This window comes from Bufo bufo, chromosome 9, assembly GCF_905171765.1.
Source record: "Bufo bufo chromosome 9, aBufBuf1.1, whole genome shotgun sequence".
NCBI classification, from domain to species: Eukaryota; Metazoa; Chordata; class Amphibia; order Anura; family Bufonidae; genus Bufo; species Bufo bufo.
The window spans coordinates 156325006-156351198 of record NC_053397.1 but is presented as its reverse complement, the minus strand read 5'-3'; the positions used below and the strand labels follow the sequence as shown (position 1 = coordinate 156351198).

The window sequence follows — 26193 nt, the reverse complement described above, 5'->3', positions numbered from 1 at the left end:
CAGAAAAAGTGCCGTCAATTATTTGTCAGTGCAAAATTATTTATTCTGTGTTTGTAAATAGATTTATTTGTACCACAGTCTCCACCATGCAGATAATAAATGACTCCATTTTTTTAAATAACTGAACATCATCACTGGTTTGAAGCCATAAAAGTAGCAGCAAGTTTATTTACTAAACCTTAACTGGAATACTGCAGTATGCATGGCAAGCTCAACAGTTAGCGTCTAAACATATTACATTAAAACATCTTTTCGAAATTGTCAATTCATTACAATATGTTAAAACTTATCTGCAATAGTTAATATATGCACAGAATTAACTACTAGAAAACTATAGTACACATTCAACTTATATAGGCATTCACTCCTTTGCATCATTAATACCACCGGCAGTGATTGCAAATGTGGCTTCGTTTTCTGGCATCTCTGGGCTGTTAATCAAAATGTAAAGAGTGATTAAGACTTTTACAAGATTGATACATTCTGTTATATTTCAAGATTAAACATACTTCACCATCAAATCATAAATTTAAGGGATGTCATTTGACCTTCCTTTTAAAAGGATTTTTCTAGTGATGAGTAAATCGGGTGTGTCCTGCTTTGAATGAACCCGATTTGTTTAGATAACGCCATATTATGCGTACATCTATTATATTGTATGGGCTCCTCTGAGACTACATTAAGATGGCCACCATTAGAGCGAGACTTTATCAGTCTCGTGCATGCACCATTACTGTAAATCTGAACTCGGATTTGTTAATGATTGCGGCATGAAATACATTTATGCATACGCTGCTACTTACAGTAAGACTGACAGATTGATAAGGTCTTGCGATAATGACGGCCATCTTAATGTAGAATCAGAGGAGCCCATACGATATAAATACATGTACACATAGTATGGCAATTGGAAATTCAGTTATTGATCTAAACAACTGGGTTCCATACAAAGCAGGACTGGGGGTTCGCTCATCACTAGATTATTTCCATCCCACAAAGTGATAGCATATCCTGGCAGTATACAATCTGTACAAATATAAATCACTGACCACCCTTAATAAAGTTTGAACCTTGGTGGTGTATGAATCCATCATGTCCATGTCAAATCTGCACCTTCTCAGTTCTTCTCAGTTAGTACTTAAGATTTTACTTCTTAATTTTTATTTACTTTATTCCAAAAATGCTCCACTTGTGAGTTATGCTCTTTACTTCATCATAATAGCATGTCCTGGGGTTTAATCTGTATTGTAATGTGCACATCCACCTACTGGGGTGGTCACACATGCTCAGTTCCATCCTTCAATTGCCAACAGCCCTCTTTTCAATTACAAGTTGTGATAGTTGCCTGAGAAAGCTACAGAATAAAAGGACATGCCCCTGAGGAAGGACATGTCCCTGAGCTATGTGAAAGGACACACCCACTGAGCTGCCAGCCTGAACAGAATCTAGCAGAGCAACTGGAGCAATGAATTGGGAGGGAGATCTCTTGGTCCATGTGAGGTAAAGGCAGGGGCGTCGTTAGGTCAAAACATTCGGGGCTGGAGCCCTGAATGTTTATGCTGGCAGCTGGTGGTGGGCTAAGGTTCTGTCAGGGCCGGGAAGAGATGTACTCACCTTTTACTTCCTGGTCCTCGGCGCTCCACTGTGAAGGCTGCGCAGATTATACAAGAGGATTACCGAGTGGAGAAGAGTGGCAGCATCCAGAGCAGGAACAGTAAGTGTTTTTTATTTATTTATTTGGGGGCTGAAAAGCGGCTGGTGGGGGGCTGATATGAGGCACTGGGGGGCTGATATGAGGCACTGGGGGGCTGATATGAGGCACTGGGGGCTGATATGAGGCACTAGGGGGCTGATATGAGGCACTGGGGGGCTGATATGGGGCATTGGGGGGCTGATGTGAGGCACTGGGGGGCTGATGTGAGGCACTGGGGGGCTAAAGAGAGGCTGCTGGGGAGCTGAAGAGGGGCACTGGGGGGCTGATATGAGGCACTGGGGGGCTGAAGAGAAGCATTGGGGGCTGATGTGAGGCACTGGGGGGCTGAAGAGAGGCTGCAGAGAGGCTGCTGGGGGGGCTGAAGAGAAGCTGCTGGGGGGCTGATATGAGGCACTGGGGGGCTGATATGAGGCACTGATGACTGATATGAGGCACTGGGGGGGCTGAAGAGGGACACTGGGGGGCTGATATGAGGCACTGGGGGCTGATATGAGGCACTGGGGGGGCTGAAGAGGGACACTGAGGGGCTGATATGAGGCACTGGGGGCTGATATGAGGTACTGGGGGCTGATATGAGGCACTGGGGGGGCTGATATGAGGCACTGGGGGCTGGAGAGAGGCTGCTGGGGGGCTGGAGAGAGGCACTGGGGGCTGAAGAGAGGCACTGGGGGGCTGAAGAGGGGCACTGGGGGGCTGAAGAGGGGCACTGGGGGCTGATATGAGGCACTGGGGGGCTGAAGAGGGACACTGGGGGCCTGACGAGAGGTAGTGGGGGGCTGAAGAGAGGCAGTGGGGGCTGAAGAGAGGCACTGGGGGGCTAAAGAGAGGCACTGGGGGGCTGATATGAGGCACTGGGGGCTGGAGAGAGGCTGCTGGGGGGCTGAAGAGGGGCACTGGGGCTCTTATCTGAGGTCTGATTGGGGGTCATTTACAGTGGGATCTGATCTGAGGTCTTATTTGGGTCTTATTAACATTGGGGGTCTAATTGGGGCTGTCAGCTGAGGTCTGGTTAACATTGGGGGTCTGATTGGTGGTCTGACCTCGGGTGTAATGAAAAATATTTTTTTCTTATTGTCCCTCTCTAAAACCTAGGTGCGTCTTATGGGCCGGATCGTCTTATAGGGCGAAAAATATGGGTAAGTTTAAAAATGATTTCTTCTCCCTTCTCCCGGGTCTGTATGTATGTATGCAGAGTGTATATATAAATATGTGTGTGTGTGTGTGTGTGTATATAATATATATATACATACACGCGCGGCGTGTGTGTGTTTGTGCTTTAGGGTGCACACCCTAATGCAATAGGCTGTGCACGCCTATGCTGGTGGGATTTTTATTTATTTATTAGGCTATTCCTAGCCGTCTGGGCAATCCCACAGATCATCCCCCAATCCCCCTTGTACTTGTTCTGCTACTTGCAGGTTTAATGGGCATGAGTTCAGAACTTCAGTCACTTCGGTCCGAAGTTCTGAACTCATGTCCACGCAGCCTGCAAGTAGCGGAACAAGTACAAGGGGGGTTGATGGGTTCCAACTTCTGTGATTAGTTTATAGTTGGGGGGTTTGCTTCATTTTAAATTAGGCTGACCATAGGTTAAGATGATCTGTGGGGTTGCCCAGACGGCTAGGCCCTTCACTCTAGTTATTAACCCCTTTCAGCAGTCCCCCATTCACTGAAGGGGTGACTGCTGAAAGGGGTTAATAACTACTGTGAAGGCCCCCAATGCTGATGGGGGTGTGACTTCACGTGGGCTCGTGCCCCGGATGTCTTAAGACCCTAGCAACGCCCCTGGGTAAAGGGATGGTTCTAGCTTTGTTAGAAAGAGATTGTCATATATGATATAGTAAGATTAATTAAACATACCGTAATTAAAACTTGGTTATCTGTTCTGGATGCTGGATTTAGTCTCCTCATGTATCTAGAGAAAATAATTCCTTTGCTTTCCCCCCTAACAGCTACTTGGATTGCTTCCATATGTCATCCTATTGAGCCATATAGGTACTTGTTAACAACAGGTGCCATAATGTGATTGGTTGATTTGAATAGTAGGTTGGAAGGGAACACCCAGGAATCTTCTGCCGTTTGGGGTCAGAAGAGGATAGAATCAAATACCACCATGAGTCATGTCTTATCATTCTTTTACTCCTAGACTGAATTTTAAGATTTGCAGCATTGCAGTAAATCTTGTTGGCGCACAACCCAGGAGACACTATTGCATTTTTAACCTCTTAGTGATATCATTAATTTTAATAATAATAAAATTTTCCCCTCATAACTTTTTAATTTTTTTTCAATTTTATTTTTATTTTACGGGATTAGTTTTTTAGGAACCATTTTGAGGATAGAGACTGTATAAAATAACTTATTTTATTTTTAGAAGAAAAGATAAAAAACAGCATTTTTTAATTTATTTTGGGGAGTTTATTTACAGCGTTCACAGAATGGTAAAAATAAAATTTTTATTATGTGGGTCAATACAATGCTGATAATGCCACGTTTCTATATATATTTGTTACTATTTTTCCTTTCTTCCTGCAGCCTGTCAGCTCTGCAACTGCTCCCTCATTTTCCTTCAGATTGAAGAGGAGGGGGGTGGCTGCTGTAGCTGCTCATATCTCTGCAATATAGCAATATCATCACTAGAGATGGCCTTGCGGTTCGCCTGGAGGTCATTTCGCAGCGAACTTTGCTCTTTCTCGATTCGCCGAACATGCGAACATATGGTAATATTCGCACGCGCCACAAAAGTCCTTTTAAGGACTGCTATAGGTGTGCTATCGATAGGTGTTATATAGAGGTGTGTGATATACCTATAATATACTTTTTAACATAGAAATTATATTATAGTGTATTTGTATTGTGCAGCAGTTGTGTGCGGTTCTGCTGTCATACTGCAGCTAGACAGAGGGACAAACGCTATTGGAGTAACTAATTGCAACAGGTGTGAAATACCTGTTGCCCCCCCAAAAAACTGCTTGAGGGCTGCGATATACCATCTTCCACAAAATCCTGATTGAGGGGTGCTATATACCAGTTTCCGTCAAATACTGATAGAGGGGTGCTATATACCTGTTTCCGCCAAATACTGATTGAGGGGTGCCATATACCTTCTTCCACAAAATACTGATTGAGGGGTGCTATTGCTATATACCTTCTTCCCCCAAATACTGATTGAGGGCTGCGATACACCTGCTTCCACAAAATACTGATTGAGGGGTGCCATATACCTGTTTCCGCCAAATACTTATTGAGGGGTGCTATATACCTGTTTCTGCCAACTACTGATTGAGGTGTGCTATATACCTGTTTCCGCTAAATACTGATTGAGGGGTGCCATATACCTTCTTCCACAAAATAATTATTGAGGGGTTGTCACGGCCACGGTTTTGGCCGTGACTCCTTGGGAGCCGCATACTGTTGCCCGCGGTTTTGGGTTGTAGTGTCAACCGCAGCTTGAGGCATAAGGTTGTTGGCTTCAAGTGCGGTTGCCGCGGACAACAGCTATGTGTGCGGTTCCCTCTGAGTTGTTTGCGCGTTTATAAGCACTTTTGTATGTCTGTGTGCACTTCGTTTATGTTTGGTGTGCACTGACATTTTCCCTGCACTGTGGCTGTCCGTGGCAACGTTTGGTGGTATGATGTATATGTGGTGGCAGTGTCCCGGCCTTCGGGCTGACTCCCAGGACACGCTTGCCACCCATGTCGTTGCCTGCGGCAACAGCCACAGTGTGTTTGTTGTTTAGACACTTCCCCTTTAAGTTATGTTTTCCCTTCTGTGGTTTTGGAAGGGTTAACTCCCTTTCAGTGTGTGTGAGTCACGGGGTGTGTCTGATTGTTGGGTGTGGCCTCTTGGCCCTATAAAGCCTCAGTTGTAGGCAGTAGCCAGAGAGGGTGTTTCAGCCATGCTGGCTGTAGACAGCCTCCTGGTTGCTTACCAACTGCCAGTGGGTGCCAACCTTCTGGTCATAAGCTAAATATATGTCCTTTGGTGTCTGGAAGATGTGTTTGGTTTTATGTTTCTTTATTGCACCTGTGGTCCTGGGTTCCCGTGTGTTTGTGTGCTGAGTCCTGCTGTCTGTGGGCAGTACATCCACATGGGTTCCAGGCTTGGTTGTCTGTGGTAGGTCTCTGCTATGTTTGTGACAAGTACCTGCCATTGCCATTGGTTGCATTTGTTTCCCCTTGCTTGCAGCTTGGCCAGTGAGACTACTGTTCCTCCGGATACAGAAGGAACAGGATGTCTTACTCTGACTCCTAGCCTAGGGACCGGCGGAGGGCATGTAGGGATCCGAGGTTCCTGCGCATGGGTCCTCCTACCTTCAAGGTCGGCCTATGCAGGTAGGAGTTAGGGTCAGGTTAGGGACGCTGTAGGAGGTGACCTGCTCCCTAATCCTGTTTGTTCTGGTCAAGCAGCGACCATCATCCTTTGGCACACGGATGAGGGTTTCCCCCATCCTCAGCCGTGACAGGGGTGCTATTGCTATATACCTTCTTCCACCAAATACTGATTGAGGGCTGCGATACACCTGCTTCCACCATATACTGATTGAGGGGTGCTACATAGCTGTTTCCACCAAATATTGATTGAGGGGTGCCATATACCTTCTTCCACTAAATACTGACTGAGGGGTGCTATTGCTATATACCTTCTTCCACCAAATACTGATTGAGGGCTGCGATACACCTGCTTCCACAAAATACTGATTGAGGAGTGCCATATACCTGTTTCCGCCAAATACTGATTGAGGGGTGCTATTTAACTGTTTCCAACAAATACTGATTCAGGGGTGCCATATACCTTCTTCCACCAAATACTGATTGAGCGCTGATATACACCTGCTTCCACAAAATACTGATTGAGGGGTGCCATATACCTGTTTCCACCAAATACTGATTGAGGGGTGTTATATACTTGTTTCCACCAAATACTGATTGGGGGGTGCCATATACCTTCTTCCACAAATACTGCTCTTCTCTACGGACTTAGGCAGAGGGTCATTTAGAAAATGACAGGCAGAGGAAGAGGCAGACCATTCCGCAGGGGTGGTAGGGGTCGGGCAGGTGCACCAGGCCGGAGCCTAAGTGGGAAGTTGGAGATGGCGCGTGCGATAACTTCAAAGGGCACACCAGAGTTGGTTGATTTGCTCACTCAGCCTTCCTCTTCCGCACCCTCCTCATCCTCTGTATCTGCACCCTCCTCACTCTCTGCTGTGTGCACCCCTAAAGACACCACCACTATAGCCCCACCACTCGAGTCAGAGAAATTATTTTCAGATCCATTCACAGACCTTACCGATACGCAGCCATTCTTGGCATCGGATGAGGAAGAGGAGGTAGCAAGGGCCGCCACCCAGCGGTCTGACGACAGTACCCAGATCAGCCCAAGGAGGGTGGACCCCGCTGTTGCTGCCTACTCTGAAATCTCTAATGTCAGTGGTGGTGAAGGTGACGATGATGACGTGTCGATCGACGTCACGTGGGTGCCACCAAGAGAGGAAGAGGAGAGGAGTTCAGAGGGAGAGACAGAGCAGCAGATAGGGAGGAGAAGAAAGCAGAACTCGCAGTGCACAGGAGGCAAAAAGCAGACTGCAAATGTATCTGGAGCGAGCCATCCACCATGCACGGTCACATCTTGTGCTCCCAGGACGCCGGCCCGGCACATGGCTCCGCAGTGTGGGCTTTTTTTAACGTGTCAGCTGCTGATAATAGTGTTGCCATCTGCAGCCTGTGCTGTCAATGCATAAGTCGCGGTAAGCCCAACACTCACCTAGGGACGACCGCCTTAAGAAGGCACCTGGCCTCCCATCACTGAGCCCAGTGGGAGAAATGCCATCCTGCCTCTTCCCCTTCTCCTCCCATTTGTCCTCCACCTTCCACCGTGCCGTGGAAGGTGCACAAGGGAGGCTTCCATCGCCCAAATGGTCGAACGTAAAAAAAAGGACGCTGGATAATCCACTTGCCCAACGGCTGACCGCTGGCTTGTCAGAACTGCTAGCCTGCCAACAACTGCCATATGAATTGGTGGACTCGGAGGCCTTTAGAAAATTTGTTGCCATTGGCACACCGCAATGGTAGGTTCCCCGGAAGGAAATATTTCTCCTAGAAGGGCATCCCTGAACTATATGGCCACGTTCAGCGGCAAGTTAATATATCTCTGGCACACAGTGTCGGTGCCAAGATACATCTGACCACAGACACGTGGTCTAGCAAACATGGGCAGGAAAGGTACATAACTTTTACTGCCCACTGGGTGAACCTTTTGACGGCTTTTAAGCATGTAACCCGTGGCACCCGCCACGGATTGCATGCAGGCCTGCCTCTTTTTCTCCTCCTCCTCCCCAGCGGACGCCTCCTTTTCCACTGCTACCGCCTCTTCCACTGCACCTCCCAAGCTCCCCAGAACCTATTCGACGTGATAGGTGAGATGTTGCCATGCTGCGGCTTTTGTGCCTGGAAGCCAAGAGCCACACCGGTCCTGCACTCCTTTTAGCTATGCGGTCACAGGCCGATCAGTGGCTAACCGGGCTCAATTTGACAGTTGGTAAAGTGGTGTGCGACAACGGTGACAATCTGCTGAGCGTGCTGAAACAGGGCAAAATGTCACACATGCCGTGCATGGCACACATCCTGAACTTAGTCATACAGCGATTCGTTGCCAAATACCCCGTGACTGCCCAACGCGCTGGAACTCCACCTTGTATATGCTTAATAGGCTGCTCCAGCAGAAACATGCCGTTAACGACTACCTGTAGGAACTCTGCGGCAGGACAGGTTCTGGGGAGCTTGGTTTTTTCCACTGCGCCAGTGGCTGCTCATGCGCAATGCATGCAGACTTCTGCGGCCATTTGATTAGATCACCAAACTGGTCAGACGCAGCCAGGGCACCATCAGTGACATCGTACCTTACGCCTTCTTTCTGGAGCGCGCATTGCGTTGTGTCATTGATCAAGCTGTTGAGGAGCAGGAGCTGGAAGATGAGGAGGTTGCAATGCTGAATGAATTCCCAGGGGGGCTACTCTATCTGAGACAAGTCAGCAGGAGTCTGAAGAGGAGTCAGAGGAGGATGGTGGCTGGGGGGAGGAGGAGGAGCAAGAAGTGTTTGAAGAGGGACCCCCATATAAAAAGCATAAAGGTCAAGGACACAAAATGGCGGACATGTTACCAGCATCACAGAGGGCTGGCAGAATGCAGCATTTCTAGGCCTTTCTGCGAGAGATGCTGCATTCTGCTGTTGCAGGCACTGGCAGAGGAATTTCCACCCACAGCGAAACAGGTGTGGGTACCAATCCTACCGCACCTGCAAAAAGAGGGCAGTTTGAAGATGTGATGGTCACTTCGGATATGAGATAATTCTTGCAAACAACCCATCGACAGCCGTGCTCCGGATCCAGCCTCAGGGAAAGCCTAGACCGACAGGTGTCCGACTACATTGGGTTAACGGCATATGTGGACGCTCTGAGAAGTGTGGAACCCCTTGACTACTGGGTGTGCAAGCTTGACCTGTGGCCAGAGCTGGCACAATTTGCTATGGAACTCTTGGCTTGTCCGTCGTCGAGTGTCCTGTCTGAAAGGACGTTCAGCGCAGCAGGGGGGGATCGTGACCGATAAGCGCACTTGCCTAGCTCACGACAGTGTGGACTACCTCACATTTTTTAAAATGAACGAGGCATGGATCTCGGAGGAATTCAACACCTGTGATGACAACATGTAATTTAATTTCCTCATGCCAGCCCACACATATCCGCAATCACCCAGAAAAAAGAATGGTCCTTGCCTTATGTACATACAGCGGCATAAAAGGCCTTTTATGTCAGGTGAATGCCTAATTTTTGGGGTCTGTACTGGCCGACAGTTACATATTTATCCTGTGTCCGCCTAATGTACCTCCAGCCACAGAATCCAAAGTTCTTTGCTGTCAGGTGAATGCCTATTGGCTACTTTTTGGGGCCTGTACTGGCCGACAGTTACATATTTATCCTGTGACCACCTAATGTACCTCCAGCCACAGAATCCAAAGTTCTTTGCTGTCAGGTGAATGCCTATTGGCTACTTTTTGGGGCCTGTACTGGCCGACAGTTAAATTTTGTATCTCTAGCCACATAATCACACCCCTGTCTCACTCCTCTGCCTCTCATTATAGTGACATATAAACCGCATTTATCATAAGGACCTCCTAATGTCACAGGGTCATGTGACTGTGCCCCCCCCACCCTGTACTGTGCCCCCTTATACCCTGCATTGTGCCCTCTTACCACACCCTGTGCAGTGCCCCTAGTCATTTCCTGTACTGTGCCCTGTTATACCCTTTTATCTGGTCACGGTATGGCGGTGTTATCCGGTCAATGTATGGAGGTGGTATCCAATAACTGGATGGCCATAACTGTATCCCTTTCCCTGCTCACGCCATCTTTTTGTAGACCTGGCATAAGGGGGAAAAATATGCAGATTGCGGTGCTAAGGACCTTTGCGCCACAATCTGTGTCAGAAATACGCCTAACATAGACGTATTTCTATATAATAAATGACCACCTAATTGTATTATTATTCGGGAGTAGGGCTAATATTTTTATATTATATAGATTCTAGTGTATTATACTGTGCCCTGTATTTCCCAGTAGAAAATGATCCTTGGTAAACACAGTCCTCATCCCTGACCACCAGGACCAGGTAGCGCTCTGTCAGTACATGGCAGCCTCCCCTCTCCGCCACGCTGCTCCGCTGTGTACTGGCGCTTATTCTGACACTAGAGCTGGGTTCACATCCTATTTTTGACATCCATTTAATGCATATCAAAAATGTATGCGTTAACAGATGCCTCAGACTGATGCCGTACAGTGGCGACTGTTCACCATACAGTTCCATGGTATAAAAAATTTTTACGTTAACATATGCATTTTTTTAATGGACTCTGCAGGATACAAAAACGTGGAGTGCTGCACATTTGTATACATCAAACCGATAGGAAATAAAATTTCTAGGCTCCAGCAGGGCACATTTTTGAGAATTTTCCTTTAAGACGCATAAAAATGGCCCCTGATTAAAATACATATTTTTTGTGGGAATTTTTGCCAGATCCCCCTCTGGTTTATCATTATCCATGTTGTGGGACTATTTGTGTACAGTCGTGGGCAAAAGTTTTGAGAATGACACAAATATTAGTTTTCACAAAGTTTGCTGTTAAACTGCTTTTAGATCTTTGTTTCAGTTGTTTCTGTGATGTAGTGAAATATAATTACACGCACTTCATACGTTTCAAAGGCTTTTATCGACAATTACATGACATTTATGCAAAGAGTCAGTATTTGCAGTGTTGGCCCTTCTTTTTCAGGACCTCTGCAATTCGACTGGGCATGCTCTGAATCAACTTCTGGGCCAATTCTTTACTGATAGCAACCCATTCTTTCATAATCACTTCTTGGAGTTTGTCAGAATTAGTGGGTTTTTGTTTGTCCACCCGCCTCTTGAGGATTGACCACAAGTTCTCAATGGGATTAAGATCTGGGGAGTTTCCAGGCCATGGACCCAAAATGTCAACATTTTGATCCCCGAGCCACTTAGTTATCACTTTTGCCTTATGGCACGGTGCTCCATCGTGTTTTGGTACCATTCTTTATTCATGGCTGTGTTTTTGGGCAAAATTTTGAGTGAGCCCACTCCCTTGGATGAGAAGCAACCCCACACATGAATGGTCTCAGGATGCTTTACTGTTGGCATGACACAGGACTGATGGTAATGCTCACCTTTACTTCTCCGGACAAGCCTTTTTCCAGATGCCCCAAACAATCAGAAAGAGGCTTCATCGGAGAATATGACTTTGCCCCAGTCCTCAGCAGTCCATTCACCATACTTTCTGCAGAAGATCAATCTGTCCCTGATGTTTTTTTTGGAGAGAAGTGGCTTCTTTGCTGCCCTTCTTGACACCAGGCCATCTTCCAAAAGTCTTCGCCTCACTGTGCGTGCATATGCGCTCACACCTGCCTGCTGCCATTCCTGAGCAAGCTCTGCACTGGTGGCACTCCGATCCCGCAGCTGAATCCTCTTTAGGAGACGATCCTGGACGCCCTGAAGCCTTCTTAACAAGAATTGAACCTCTTTCCTTGAAGTTCTTGATGATCCTATACATTGTTGATTGAGGTGCAATCTTAGTAACCACAATATCCTTGCCTGTGAAGCCATTTTTATGCAACGCAATGATGACTGCATGCGTTTCTTTGCAGGTCACCATGGTTAACAATGGAAGAACAATGATTTCAAGCATCACCCTCCTTTTAACATGTCAAGTCTGCCATTTTAACCCAATCAGCCTGACATAATGATCTCCAGCCTTGTGCTCGTCAACATTCTCACCTGAGTTAACAAGACGATTTTTGAAATGATCTCAGCAGGTCCTTTAATGACAGCAATGAAATGCAGTGAAAAGTTTTTTTTGGGATTAAGTTAATTTTCATGGCAAAGAAGGACTATGCAATTCATCTGATCACTCTTCATAACATTCTGGAGTATATGCAAATTGCTATTATAAAAACTTAAGCAGCAACTTTTCCAATTTCCAATATTTATGTAATTCTCAAAACTTTTGGCCACGACTGTACTTCTAGTAAGTGTTTGCTGGCTGCAAATATGACCTGAATGTTTTTCAGGTTCGCCTGCCATTAAAGTGAATGGGGCCCGCCGCAAACGCGCTGTTCGCAAACATTTGATTGCGAACGCACGTTCGCAAATCGTCCCGGCCAATGTTCGTCCATTACTAATCATCACTACTTGGAAAGATATTACTGGTAGAAATCAGGATGCAGTGAGTGCACCTGAAAGTGAAAGTAAAAGCAGGTTTTACCAGCGATTATTCCCGACTCGATTTCTAACAGTGATATCTCCTGCCAGCTTTCAAACAAGACCAGTTCCATGCTTCTAGCTGCTACCAATCAGGAGATATCAGCAGCCAAAGCAGTCCCCCTTTCGACTTTTGCCCGAGCTCAGCTCCAGCAGAATAGTTAAGTACTTTTTTCACAGTCGGAGCTGAGCCAGTTAGGTGGTTAAAGCCCTTTTACATGGGCTGAGGATCAGTGCATTTTTTTTTACGTGGCAGATAAAATCGTGTGCCAGCAGCAGATCACCCAGTGTAAACAAGGATGTACTGCAGGCAAATAATGAGTCTTTACATGGATAAATGATTAGAGTAGAGATTGCTCATTCCCATACAGAAAATGCAGCTTTCCCCTCTGCTCAGTGGTAGCCAGTTATTGAGAAGAAACACATTTCTTGTCAATCGGCATGTGTAAATGGGCCTTTAGACAAGCATCCTGCTGTAATAAAAAAAAATACCATGGTTCATTGTCACTGGTCGTTTGATTTTGCTAGGGTAGTATTTGTGCAGTATGGTGGTATCTGGTTTTGCTGGAGCAGCATTTGGCTCTGCTGGGTAGCATTTTCTGTTGCACTGCGGTATTTGGTTATGCTGGGGTGCTATTGTGTGCAGGACAGAGGTACTGCTCTCCCCACCTGCTTGATTTGTCCCTTCCTAATTGTTTTAGCCTTGCCTCCTGTCAATTATCAAATTATATTTCAGATCACAGTTCGCTGACCTTATTTATTGCCAGTTTTGAAAAAACTTCCAAAAAGTAATTTTTTAATTACTGAACCAAAATTGCTCTTGCTTCTTAACTTTTCAGGAATCCTATCCAATGGAGACATGATGGTTCTATCCTGTTTATTAACATCAAAACATGAAGAAAAGTGAGTGTTTCAATGTATTAGGCTAGGTCTACACCACGTAATTTGTTGCGCAACATTTTGTTGCACCAATGTCGCGCAACAATTTTTATAATGGCAGTCTATGGTGTCGCACTGCAACATGCTGCGACTGCGATGCAACAGTCACAGAAAATCCATTCGAGATGGATTTTTCTGCGACTGTTGCGTCGCAGTCGCAGCATGTTGCAGTGCGACACCATAGACTGCCATTATAAAAATTATTGTGCGACATTGGTGCAACAAAATGTTGCGCTACAAATGTTGCATTGTAGTTGTGCCCTATTTGTCGCGCGACAAATGTCGTCGTGTAGACCTAGCCTTAATCTACAGAACTCAGAAGGTGTAGGTTTGAATGTGTTTGGACATATCCTAGCAGTATGCCATCATTTTGGGAATAGCCCTTTAAGACTTTCTGTTTCTAAAAATTCTGTTTTCTTTTTCTATATGTTTATAGAACAGGAAATCACACAAATTATGAAATATATTATACATGTATTCAAATTCTGCTGACATTTTCGTCTACACTAGCAGTAGATGACAAAAATAGAAAATGGTATGGCCTAGAATTGTCTTGTGTAATGCATCCATAGGAGGACTGAACATATTGCACTAGTATGTGGCACTATACATATAGGGAACCAAGCATGCGGCATTATCTTTAGTACCACTGTGTATGTGGTGCTTTATTGTCAGGGGATATAATATGTGACATGATTGTATAGAAGGATATTAACACCTTTTTTAACCCCTTCCCGACCAGCGCTGCAATAGTACGGTACTGCGGGAAGTGACTTCCCAACCAGCGCAGGGGACTGGCTATTCCCATTAGCCGGACCCCTGCTGTATGCATCAGCATCGGTGGAGACACCAATGTCGGCGCATCAACCCTCACTATGCCGCGATCAGCGCTGACCGCGGCATGTGCGGGGTGAGTGGAGGGAGGGAGCTCCCTCATCTATTGGGTCCCCGCGCTGCTGTGACAGGACCCGATGACAGGGAAGGCAGCCCGATGCCTTCCAAAGGCATCTGGGCTACATTCCATGTAAGCCTGTGAGATCCAGCCCCCTGGATCTCACAGGCAGGAAAGCTGTAAGTGTATTACAGTGTGTAATACACTTATACCCAATGCATTACAATACAGAAGTATTGTAAAGCATTGTACAGGGGATAAGACCCCCAAAAGTTGAGTAAAAAAAAAAAAAAAAATTTTAAATAAAAATGTAAAAATAAAGGCATCTGGGCTACATCCAGCCCCCTGGATCTCACAGGCAGGAAGGCTGTAAGTGTATTACAGTGTGTAATACACTTATACCCAATGCATTACAATACAGAAGTATTGTAAAGCATTGTACAGGGGATAAGACCCCCAAAAGTTGTGTAAAAAAAAAAAAAGTAAAAATAAAAATGTAAAAATAAAGTTTTGCATAATAAAAAAAATAAAAGTTTTAAGTAAAAAAAAAAAAAATGTTCTTTTCACATAATTAAGTAATAAAAAATAGAAAAAAAAAAGAAAAGAAAAGGAAACATATTAGGTATTGCCGCGTCCGTATCGACCGGCTCTATAAAAATATCACATGATCCGCCCTGTCAGGTGAATGCAGTAAAAAAATGAATTATAATAATAAAAAAAGACAGTGCTAAAATAGCCATTTTTGGCCACCTTCCCTCACAAAAAGCGTACTACCAAGCGATCAAAAAGGCGTATTTAGCAAAAAATTGTACCAATCGAACCGTCATCTCATCTCGCAAAAAAATGAGATCCTACATAAGACAGTCTCCCAAAAAATAAAAAAATCTGGCTCTCAGAAAACGAAAAACAAGATTTAATTCTGTTGAAAAATGCATTTACTGTGTAAAACTTAACAAAAATAAGAATGATAGACATATTAGGTATCGTTATGTCTGAAACAACCTGCTGTATAAAAATATCACGTGAGATGCCCCCTCAGATGAGTCAGAAAATGGCAACACAAAAACGATTTAATTCTGTTCAAAAATGCATTTACTGTGTAAAACTTAACAAAAATATAAATAATAGAAATATTGGGTATCGCCATGTCCGTAACAACCTGTTCTATAGAAATATCACATTATTTGCCCCCTTAGGTGAATACTGTAAAAAAATTAAACAGCCTTTTTTTATTTTCACCTTGCCTCACAAAAAGTGTAATACCCAGCAATCAAAAAGTCTTATCTACACTAAAATGGTACCAATGCAAAGGTCACTTCATCCCGCAAAAAATGAGCTCCCACATAAGACAATCACTCAAAAAATAAAAACCAATGGCGCCCATAAACCAATCCATCAAATCTGCGCTGCAAAAGCCATATGGCGCTCCTTCCATTCTGAGTCCTGCCATGTGCCTCCACAGCAGTTTACCACCACATATGGGATTTTGCCATATTAACCCCTTAAGGACAGGCAATTTTTTGTAAATCTGACCAGTGTCACTTTAAGTGGTAATAAGTTTAAAATGCTTTGACTTATCCAGGCCATTCTGAGATTGTTTTTTCGTCACATATTGTACTTCATGACACTGGTAAAATTAAGTAAAAAAATAATTTTTATTTATAAAAAAATTACCAAATTTACCAAAAATTTTTAAAAAATTGCAAATTTCCAAGTTTCAATTTCTCTAATTCTATAATACATAGTAATACTGTTGAGGAAGGGTTGAGACGCATGCATATATATACATATATGCATGCAAACACGTGCATGCATTTATGATATATATGCCTGCATTAATGGTCACTTTAGTCAGGATACTCAGGATACGGAGCGCCCCCCCCCCCCGGACCCCTGGACGAACGCAACCATAAGTATCCCCCCCTTTATTAACCCTTACCCCACCAACGATTATCCCACCAACGATCCCTGGTCCCCTATCACTTCTTAACCCTTATACCCCTGAGCCCACACCCCTATCCCACCAACGATCCCCCCTGGTTAACCCCTATATCCCCCCTGGCTAACCCCTATATCCCCTCTGGTTAACCCCTGCATATCCTAACCCCTACTCCCCTGCCTCCTCACTGTACACTTGCAGGGTATTAACCCCTGCATTGCTGTACAGCCCTGAACACCCCCATTGTCAACCCTTACCTACCCTGTCCCACCAACGATCCCTGAAGTTCTGATCAACCCCCCCACTGTACCTCACCCCTATTACTGTATTTGTGTCTGTGGCCTGCATACACCCCTGCAGTGCCACCGTTAACCCTTGTCGTACCCCATAGGGACAGTAAGTAGAACCAGGTGGGTGGGCTGCTAATATATATGTGTGAGTGTATTGTATAGTTAGTTTGTGGGTGGAACTTGGGATTGTGTAGTGTAGTTTAGTATTGTATATTTAGTGCTGTATTGTTAGTGTATTGCGTGCGTAGTGTATTGTTGGTATTAATAAATACTATGTCTTATTTGTAACTATCTGTGTAATATGTGTTAATTATCGATATTTGCATAAATATTGGTGATTATTATTCCCCCCTTACAAATACCTCCAAAAATAGTTATTACTTCAAATTCCTCATATGTCTACTTCATGTTTGGATCATTTTGGGAATGATATTTTATTTTTTGGGGATGTTACAAGGCTCCCCAAAACCCAATTTTTAGGGACCAGTTCAGGTCTGAAGTCACTTTTGTGAGGCTTACATAATAGAAACCACCCTAAAATGACACCGTTTCTAGAAACTACCCACCTCAAGGTATTCAAAACTGATTTTACAAACGTCGTTAACCCTTTAGGTTTTCCACAAGAGTTAATGGCAAATGGAGATAAAATTTCAGAATTTTGATTTTTTGGCAAATTTTCCATTTTGATCCATTTTTTCCAGTAACAAAGCAAGGGTTACCAGCCAAACAAAATGCTATATTTATTGCCCCGATTCTGTAGTTTTCAGAAACACCCCATATGTGGTCGTAAACTACTGTACGGGCACACGGTAGGGCGTAGAGGGAAAGGTGCGCCATATGGTTTTTGGAAGGCAGATTTTGCTGGACTGGTTTATTTACACCATGTCCCATTTGAAGCCCCCCTGATGCACCCCTAGAGTAGAAACTCCATAAAAGTGACCCCATCTAAGAAACTACACCCCTCAAGGTATTCAAAACTGATTTTACAAACTTTGTTAACCCTTTAGGTGTTGCACAAGAGTTATTGGCAAATGGAGATGGAAAATTTCCCAAAAAATTAAAATATTAAAATTTCATTTTAATCCATTTCTGCCAGTAATAAAACAAGGGTTGACAGCCAAACAAAATGCTATATCTATTGCCCTGATTCTGTAGTTTGCAGAAACACCCCATATGTGGCCGTAAACTACTGTACGGGCACACGGTAGGGCGTAGAGGGAAAGGTGCGCCGTGTGGTTTTTGGAAGGCAGATTTTGCTGGACTGGTTTATTTACACCATGTCCCATTTGAAGCCCCCCTGATGCACCCCTAGAGTAGAAACTCCATAAAAGTGACCCCATTTTGGAAACTACCGGATAAGGTGGCAGTTTTGTTGGGACTATTTTTAGGGTACATATGATTTTTGGTTTATCTATATTACATTATTGTGAGGCAAGGTTACCAGAAATAGAAATTCTGAAATTTCATCTCCATTTGCCAATAACTCTTGTGGAACACCTAAAGGGTTAACAACGTTTGTAAAATCAGTTTTGAATACCTTGAGGGGTGTAGTTTCTTAGATGGGTCGCTTTTATGGAGTTTTTACTCTAGGGGTGCATCAGGGGGGCTTCAAATGGGACATGGTGTAAATAAACCAGTCCAGCAAAATCTGCCTTCCAAAAACCACACGGCGCACCTTTCCTTCTGCGCCCTGCCGTTTGGTCATACAGCAGTTTACGACCACATATGGGGTGTTTCTGTAAACTGCAGTATGAAGGTAATAAATATTACGTTTTTTTTGGCTGTTAACCCTTGCTTTGTTATTGGAAAAAAAACGGATTAAAATGTAAAAATTTGCCAAAAAATAGCTTTTTTGGCACCGTTTTTATTTTATTTTTTTGACCGTGTTCATCTGAGGGGTTGGGGGGTATTTTTATTGAGCAGATTCTTACAGACGCGGCGATACCTAATATGTCTACTTTTTTAAATTTATTTATGTTTTACACTATATTATCTTTTTATAAACAAAAAAAAAACATTTTAGTATCTCCATAGTCTAAAAGTCATTTTTTTTTAGTTTTTAGCCGATTATTGTAGGTAGGGGCTAATTTTTTGTGGGATGAGAGGGCAGTTTTATTGGCACTATTTTGGGGGGCATATGACTTTTTGATCGCTTGCTATTACAATTTTTGTGATGTAAGGTGACAAAAAAAAACTTTTTTTTGCACCGTTTTTTTTTTTTTTTTTTTTATAGTGTTCATCTGAGGGGTTATGGGGGTATTTTTATAGAGCAGATTATTACGGATGCGGCGATACCTAATATGTCTACTTATTTATTTTAGTTTTACTAAATAATATATTTAAAAAAAACATTTTTTGTTTGTGTCTCAAGTCTGAGAACCAGTTTTTTATCCGGTTGTCAGTGGCTAAATTGGGATATAAATTTAGTACTCCATGGAAGTGTGATACTCCCTGAAGCAACCAATAATGCAGAGGCCCGGATGATCGGGGCACGTGTCACACTGAGCAGTGGTGTCCTTCCGTATCCCCCTCCTGTGACACACTCTGCACTTTTTTGGGTACATCCCTTCTTTCCAGTATGGGGGACCACACCTGGAAAGTGTTAGCCAGGAACGATCCGGGCGCCTCCAGTTCCCGAGGTACTCCGGCCTGCTCTTTCCCGGTCAGAAAAGTTTAGGGCCTTGAGGACTGCCTCATAGAACTGAAGGAATGTCCCTGTGTTGCCAGCGCTCCAGGACAGCACAAAAGAGTTGTACAAGGCAACCTGTACCAAGTAGACCGCAACTTTTTTGTATCATGCCCGGGTTTTGTGCATGGCGTTATATGGCTTGAGGACTTGATTAGAGAGATCAACTCCTCCCATATACAGATTGTAGTCAACGATACAATCGGGCTTGAGGACCGTTGCCGCGGTACCTTGCACAGGTACAGGGGTGATGCCGTTACCATGAATTGTGGACAGTACAAGGACATCCCTCTTGTCCTTATATCTGACCAGCAACAGGTTTCCACTAGTAAGGACACGGGTCTCACCCCTGGGGATACATACCTGGAGGGGGTAGGTAGGGAGGCTGCGTTGATTTTTCCGCATGGTCCCACAAGCGGACGTGGATCTGGCGGCGAGGGACTGGAACAAGAGGATACTAGTATAAAAGTTATCCACCTACAGGTGGCAACCTTTATCTATCAGTGGGTGCATAAGGTCCCACACAAGTTTCCCTCTAACACCCAGAGTGGGGGGACATTCTGGGGGTTGAATACGGAAATCTCGCCCCTCGTACACACGAAACTTGTAAGTGTACCCTGAGGTACTCTCACAAAGTTTGTACAGCTTCACGCCATACTTCGCCCGCTTAGAGCGAACATACTGGCGGAAAAGGAGTCTCCCCTTGAAAGCAATGAGAGACTCATCAACCGTGACCTCCCTTCCAGGTACATAGGCCTGTACAAATTTGGCCCGAAAGTGATCGATGACCGGCCTGATTTTGTACAGGTGGTCATATGCCGGATCACCTTGGGGGGGACATGCTACATTATCTGCATAATGCAGGCATTTCCGGATGGCCTCAAACCGGGAGCGTGTCATGGCCGTACTGTAAAGTGGGGTCTGGTAGAGGACGTCCCCACTCCAGTAATGCCTGACACTAGGTTTCTTGACTAGGCCCATGTGCAGCACGAGGCCCCAAAATGTCCTCATCTCGGCTGCACTGACCGGGGTCCAGCCACCGGGCCTAGCCAAAAAGGAGCCCGAGTGTTGAGCAACAAACTGTTGGGCGTACAGGTTTGTTTGCTCCACCATTAGATTTACAAAGTGGTCACTGAAAAAATGACTAAAATAGTCGTATTCAGTGAAGCCCACTGTGGAAATTTGGATTCCTGGTTGGCCTTCAAAATCAGGAATCACGGGCTCAAAACGCTCTGGGGTACACCAGACAAGTTCACCGGCAGGGGGCTCCGGTGGATTTAACTGGTGGGCCGGAAAACTAGTACAAGCCACAGAGCTGCTCGTACTAGGGTGGGCCACAGGGTCCCTAGCATGGCGGTCCCCTTGCTCCGCCTGGCGGCGTCTCCGCCACCTTGGGGGCTCATCATCATCGCTAGATGATGAGGAGGACGCGGATGACAAAAGGAAAGTGGGGTCATCCTCGTCCTCACTGGGACTCTCGGAGTCGGAGGCAAGCTGGGCGTATGCCTCCTCGGCCAAGAACATCCGGCGGGCCATAGGGGAGTTTGTGTCTGCGTGTGTGTGTGTGTGTAAATCTTTATTCAGTGTGCGTGTGTGTGGGGGCACGGGTGTTTGCAAACTTAGCCTAAACCTAACATACATACAAAAAAAAAAAAAAAGTCTAACTAAAAAAGGGCAAAAAATGTGAAATAAATAAATAAATAAAAATCGCTGATCAACCGTCCGAAGTTGATCAGCGGTGGGGTGTGCGATGCGCTAACAGTGGCCGGACGCTAAGAGTGCCGGCCACAGTCAGCGTAAGCAGAAAAAAAAAGAAACTGCTTGCGCCCCAAAAAAGTTGGGGGGGGGGCAGGGGTGCAAGCTGCAGCACCCCTGGGGGGTCTAGGGTCACACAGCTGTGCTCACCATCCTGTTCCAGGTTATCGGGTCCCCAGAGACCCAAATAACCCGGAAACGCAGCAAACCGCAGGTCTGAATTGACCTACGGTTTGCTGCAATGATTTGAGCAGGCACCGGGTTCCGATCACCGCCCGCCGAGCGACGGTGATCGGAAATACATAGGACGTACCGATACGTCCTGTGTCCTTAAGGAACGGGACATCAGGGCGTACCGGTACGCCCTATGTCCTAAACAGGTTAAGGGGTGCTTTTTCTCCTGTTACCCCTTGTGAAAATGAAAAATTTGGGGCTTAAGCAACATTTTATTGGAAGAAACTAAACTTTTCATTTTCACAGCCAAGTGTTTTCAAATTCCGTAAAACGCTTAGGGGGATTAAAGTGCTCAGTACCCCCTTAATATATTCTTTTAAGGGTATAGTTTCCAAAATGGGGTCACTTTTTGAGGGTTTCCACTGTAGGGGCACGTCAGGGTCTCTTCAAATACAAAATGGTGCCCAAAAACCATTATAGCAAAATCTGCCTCCAAAATCCATATAGGAAAGGAAGTTCTGATCAGGCGCAAAATCACTGGTGAAGCAGGTCTTTGAAGATCAAATCTTTATTTTCATAGATACCATGCTTACATAAAAACACATTTCGGGGCTCAAAATGTCCCCTTCTTCAGGTTATTAGGTAATAACCTGAGTTACCTAATAACCTGAAGAAGGGGACATTTTGAGCCCTGAAACGCGTTGTTTTATGTACACATGGTATCTATGAAAAATAAAGAAGATTTGATCTTCAAAGACCTGCTTCACCAGTGATTTTGCGCCTGATCAGAACTTTCTTTCCTACAAGCATCATTTGGGGGATTGGGCATCCGATCCCAAAGAAACTTCTTCTGCGGCTGCATTCCTTGATTAAAAGGGGCTATACATATTTTCTTACAAGTCTACAATAGTGTTGTGCCTATTTTTAGCACAATCCTAAAAGGTGAGCACCTTTTTCCTTCAATCAATTGACACTTGTGTTGAACGTACTATCCTATTGTGCACCACCCATCCCTCTTGTTTTCTCTATTCCCCTCGTGACCGAGTGGAATCTAGATTCGCCCGTGGTTTCAAGTCCAAAATCCATATGGTGCTCCTTTCCTTCTGACCACTGCCACGTGCCCATAGAGCAGTTTACCACCACATATGGGGTATTTCTGTAAACTGCACAATCAGAGTAATGTATATTGAGGTTTAGTTTCCTGTTGACCCTTGCTGTGTTGCAAGAAAAAATTGATTAACATAAAAAATCTGCATAAAAAATGAAATTTTGAAATTTCACCTCCATTTTCCTTTAATTCTTGTGGAACACCTAAAGGGTTAACAAAGTTTGTAACATCAGTTTTGAATAATTTGAGGGGTGTCGTTTCTAAAATGAGGTCAATTATGGGTGGTTACCATTATGTAAAGCCCCTCAAAATCACTTTATAACTGAATTTGTGCTTAAAAAAAATGGTTTGGGAAATTTTGTTGAAAATTTGAAAAAGGGCTTCTAAACTTCTATGCCTTCTAACGTCCCAAAAAAAATAAAATGATATTTACAAAATCATGCCAACATAAAGCAGACATATGGAGAATGATGACTGATAACTATTTTATGAGACATTACTGTCTTAAAAGTAGAGAAATTCTAATTTAGAAAATTGAGAATGTTTCCAAATTTTTTGTAAATTTGGGATTTGTTTTATAAATAAAGGAAAAATATATTGACTCAAATTTAGCACTGTCGTAAAGTACAATGTGTCACGAGAAAACAGGCTCAGAATGGCCTGGATAAGTAAAAGTGTTCCAGTTATTACCACATAAAGAGACACATGTCGAAGTTGCAAAAAATGGCCTGGGCAGGAAGGTGAAAACTGGCCCGGGGTAGAAAGGGTTAAACTAATTAATTTATTCTGTGGAGAAAATAATTTCTCCAATTGGTTGTCTTTATTTTTAGTTTTTGTTCTACAGCCTGCTGTGCTTCCTATGCACAGCAGGCTGCTCTCAGAGAATTTACAGAGAATCCGTCCTCTGATGGATTTTCTGTAACTTCTCCTGTCTCCACACGGGAGCATAGAAACATACAAACCGGATTCCAAAAAAGTTGGGACACTATACAAATCGTGAATAAAAACTGAATGCAATGATGTGGAGGTGCCAACTTCTCATATTTTATTCAGAATCGAACATAAATCACGGAACAAAAGTTTAAACTGAGAAAATGTACCATTTTAAGGGAAAAATATGTTGAATCAGAATTTCATGGTGTCAACAAATCCCCAAAAAGTTGGGACAAGGCCATTTTCACCACTGTGTGGCATCTCCCCTTCTTCTCACAACACTCAACAGACGTCTGGGGACCGAGGAGACCAGTTTCTCAAGTTTAGAAATAGGAATGCTCTCCCATTCTTGTCTAATACAGGCCTCTAACTGTTCAATCGTCTTGGGCCTTCTTTGTTGCACCTTCCTCTTTATGATGCGCCAAATGTTCTCTATAGGTGAAAGATCTGGACTGCAGACTGGCCATTTCAGTACCCGGATCCTTCTCCTACGCAGCCATGATGTTGTGATTGATGCAGAATGTGGTCTGGCATTATCTTGTTGAAAAATGCAGGGTCTTCCCTGAAAGAGATGATGTCTGGATGGGAGCATATGTTTTTCTAGAACCTGAATATATTTTTCTGCATTGATGGTGCCTTTCCAGACATGCAAGCTGCCCATGCCACACGCACTCATGCAACCCCATACCATCAGAGATGCAGGCTTCTGAACTGAGCGTTGATAACAACTTGGGTTGTCCTTGTCCTCTTTGGTCCGGATGACATGGCGTCCCAGAATTCCAAAAATAACTTCGAATCGTGACTCGTCTGACCACAGAACAGTCTTCCATTTTGCCACACTCCATTTTAAATGATCCCTGGCCCAGTGAAAACGCCTGAGCTTGTGGATCTTGCTTAGAAATGGCTTCTTCTTTGCACTGTAGAGTTTCAGCTGGCAACGGCGGATGGCACGGTGGATTGTGTTCACTGACAATGGTTTCTGGAAGTATTCCTGAGCCCATTCTGGGATTTCCTTTACAGTAGCATTCCTGTTTGTGGTGCAGTGTCGTTTAAGGGCCCGGAGATCACGGGCATCCAATATGGTTTTATGGCCTTGACCCTTACGCACAGAGATTGTTCCAGATTCTCAGAATCTTCGGATGATGTTATGCACAGTTGATGATGATAGATGCAAAGTCTTTGCAATTTTTCGCTGGGTAACACCTTTCTGATATTGCTCCACTATCTTTCTGCGCAACATTGTGGGAATTGGTGATCCTCTACCCATCTTGGCTTCTGAGAGACACTGCCACTCTGAGAAGCTCTTTTTATACCCAATCATGTTGCCAATTGACCTAATTAGTGTTAATTGGTCTTCCAGCTCTTCGTTATGCTCAAATTTACTTTTTCCAGCCTCTTATTGCTACTTGTCCCAACTTTTTGGGGATTTGTTGACACCGTGAAAATTGGAATCAACGTATTTTTCCTTTAAAATGATACATTTACTCGGATTAAACGTTTGATCTGTCATCTACGTTCTATTACAAATAAAATATTGACATTTGCCATCTCCACATCATTGCATTCAGTTTTTATTCACAATTTGTTTAGTGTCCCAACTTTTTGGGAATCCGGTTTGTAGAATGTGTCGGCAGATAAGAACCATTTGGCCCATCTAGTCTGCCCAATATACTGAATACTATGAATAGCCCCTGGCCCTATCTTATATGAAGGATGGCCTTATGCCTATCCCATGCATGTTTAAACTCCTTCACTGTATTTGCAGCTACCACTTCTGCAGGAAGGCTATTCCATGCATCCACTACTCTCTCAGTAAAGTAATACTTCCTGATATTACTTTTAAACCTTTGCCCCTCTAATTTAAAACTATGTCCTCTTGTAAATCCAGCTAATTGGCAGATACCAGGATCTACTTGGGTTAATTATCAAAATACCAACTTCCAGCAACATATAACCCTAAAATCTCATATATTTATTTAAATCGGTTAAAAAGTGGGAATCGGTATCCCAAGAACAAGGACAGACATTGATCAATGAAGATCCAATCGATAGACACAGAAGGTAAGCACCTAAATATATATATCATAGGGGAGATGGGAAATCTGTCCCTCATCTTTCCCTATTCTTCTCCTCAGCCCAGGGATGGCCCCTGATGGTGGGGACTCCCTATCCATGAACCTAGGCTGTAATTACCCTCAAAAGACCCTAAGGGGTATATGACAAGAGGGTGAGTATATTGATAATGCCCTTAAAGAAGGGAAGGTGGAGACTTCCGGTTCCGGCGCCGCCATGTGAGGACGCAGTGCACGGAGCTCCTGCATACCGCCGAACACCGCTTTCATTTTTCAGCGCAGGGAACTGCTTTTCAGCCCTGAGAGACGTCCGACTGACACCACTTACCTGCACCGAGGAGCTGATGGAAAATTACAGGTGCGCAGCTAGCAGCCTCACAGAACGCGGCAAAAATGGCGGACACTCAGCCGCTGATATTCCGGGAGGAGGGCTCTCAAAGTACTCAGGGTGATGGGTCCCCCATGGGCAGCTCGGTCCCATTGGACTATAAACAGCTAGCCATTGAAGTGGCAATGCGTATAATGCCAGACATCCAGAAAACCCTGGAGACGACAATACTGGCCTCTTTTAACTCCCTGAGGGAAGAAGTAAATCAGACCAGCATACAAGTGGGGGCCCTAGAGAAAGAGCTGCGTTCCTTGCAGCAGTAAGCAGGGGACACTGAATCTGTCTTGAAATCTCAACAGCATGCCCTGGAGTACCTGCGGTTTAAGGTTGATGACCTTGAAAACAGGTCCCGCCGCAACAACCTGAGGGTGGTGGGCCTGCCTGAGTCCATTAAACAACCAGACCTTTTGGATATATGTGAAAAGGAATTCTAAAGATCCGCCGAGCACACGGAGGGACTATTACCTTTAGATCCCC

At 44.5% G+C, this 26193-nt stretch overlaps 1 protein-coding gene across 1 annotated transcript in view; it reads right to left on the bottom strand.

Moving 5' to 3' along the window:
- Positions 1-361: 361 nt before the first annotated feature.
- The window catches only part of DMC1 (DNA meiotic recombinase 1), a 301837-nt gene continuing 276005 nt past the window's right edge, over positions 362-26193 (bottom strand). Inside the window, exon 13 of the mRNA XM_040408781.1 lies at positions 362-431. Coding sequence (XP_040264715.1) covers positions 362-431 — 70 coding nt within the window. The remainder of the gene's footprint in view (positions 432-26193) is intronic.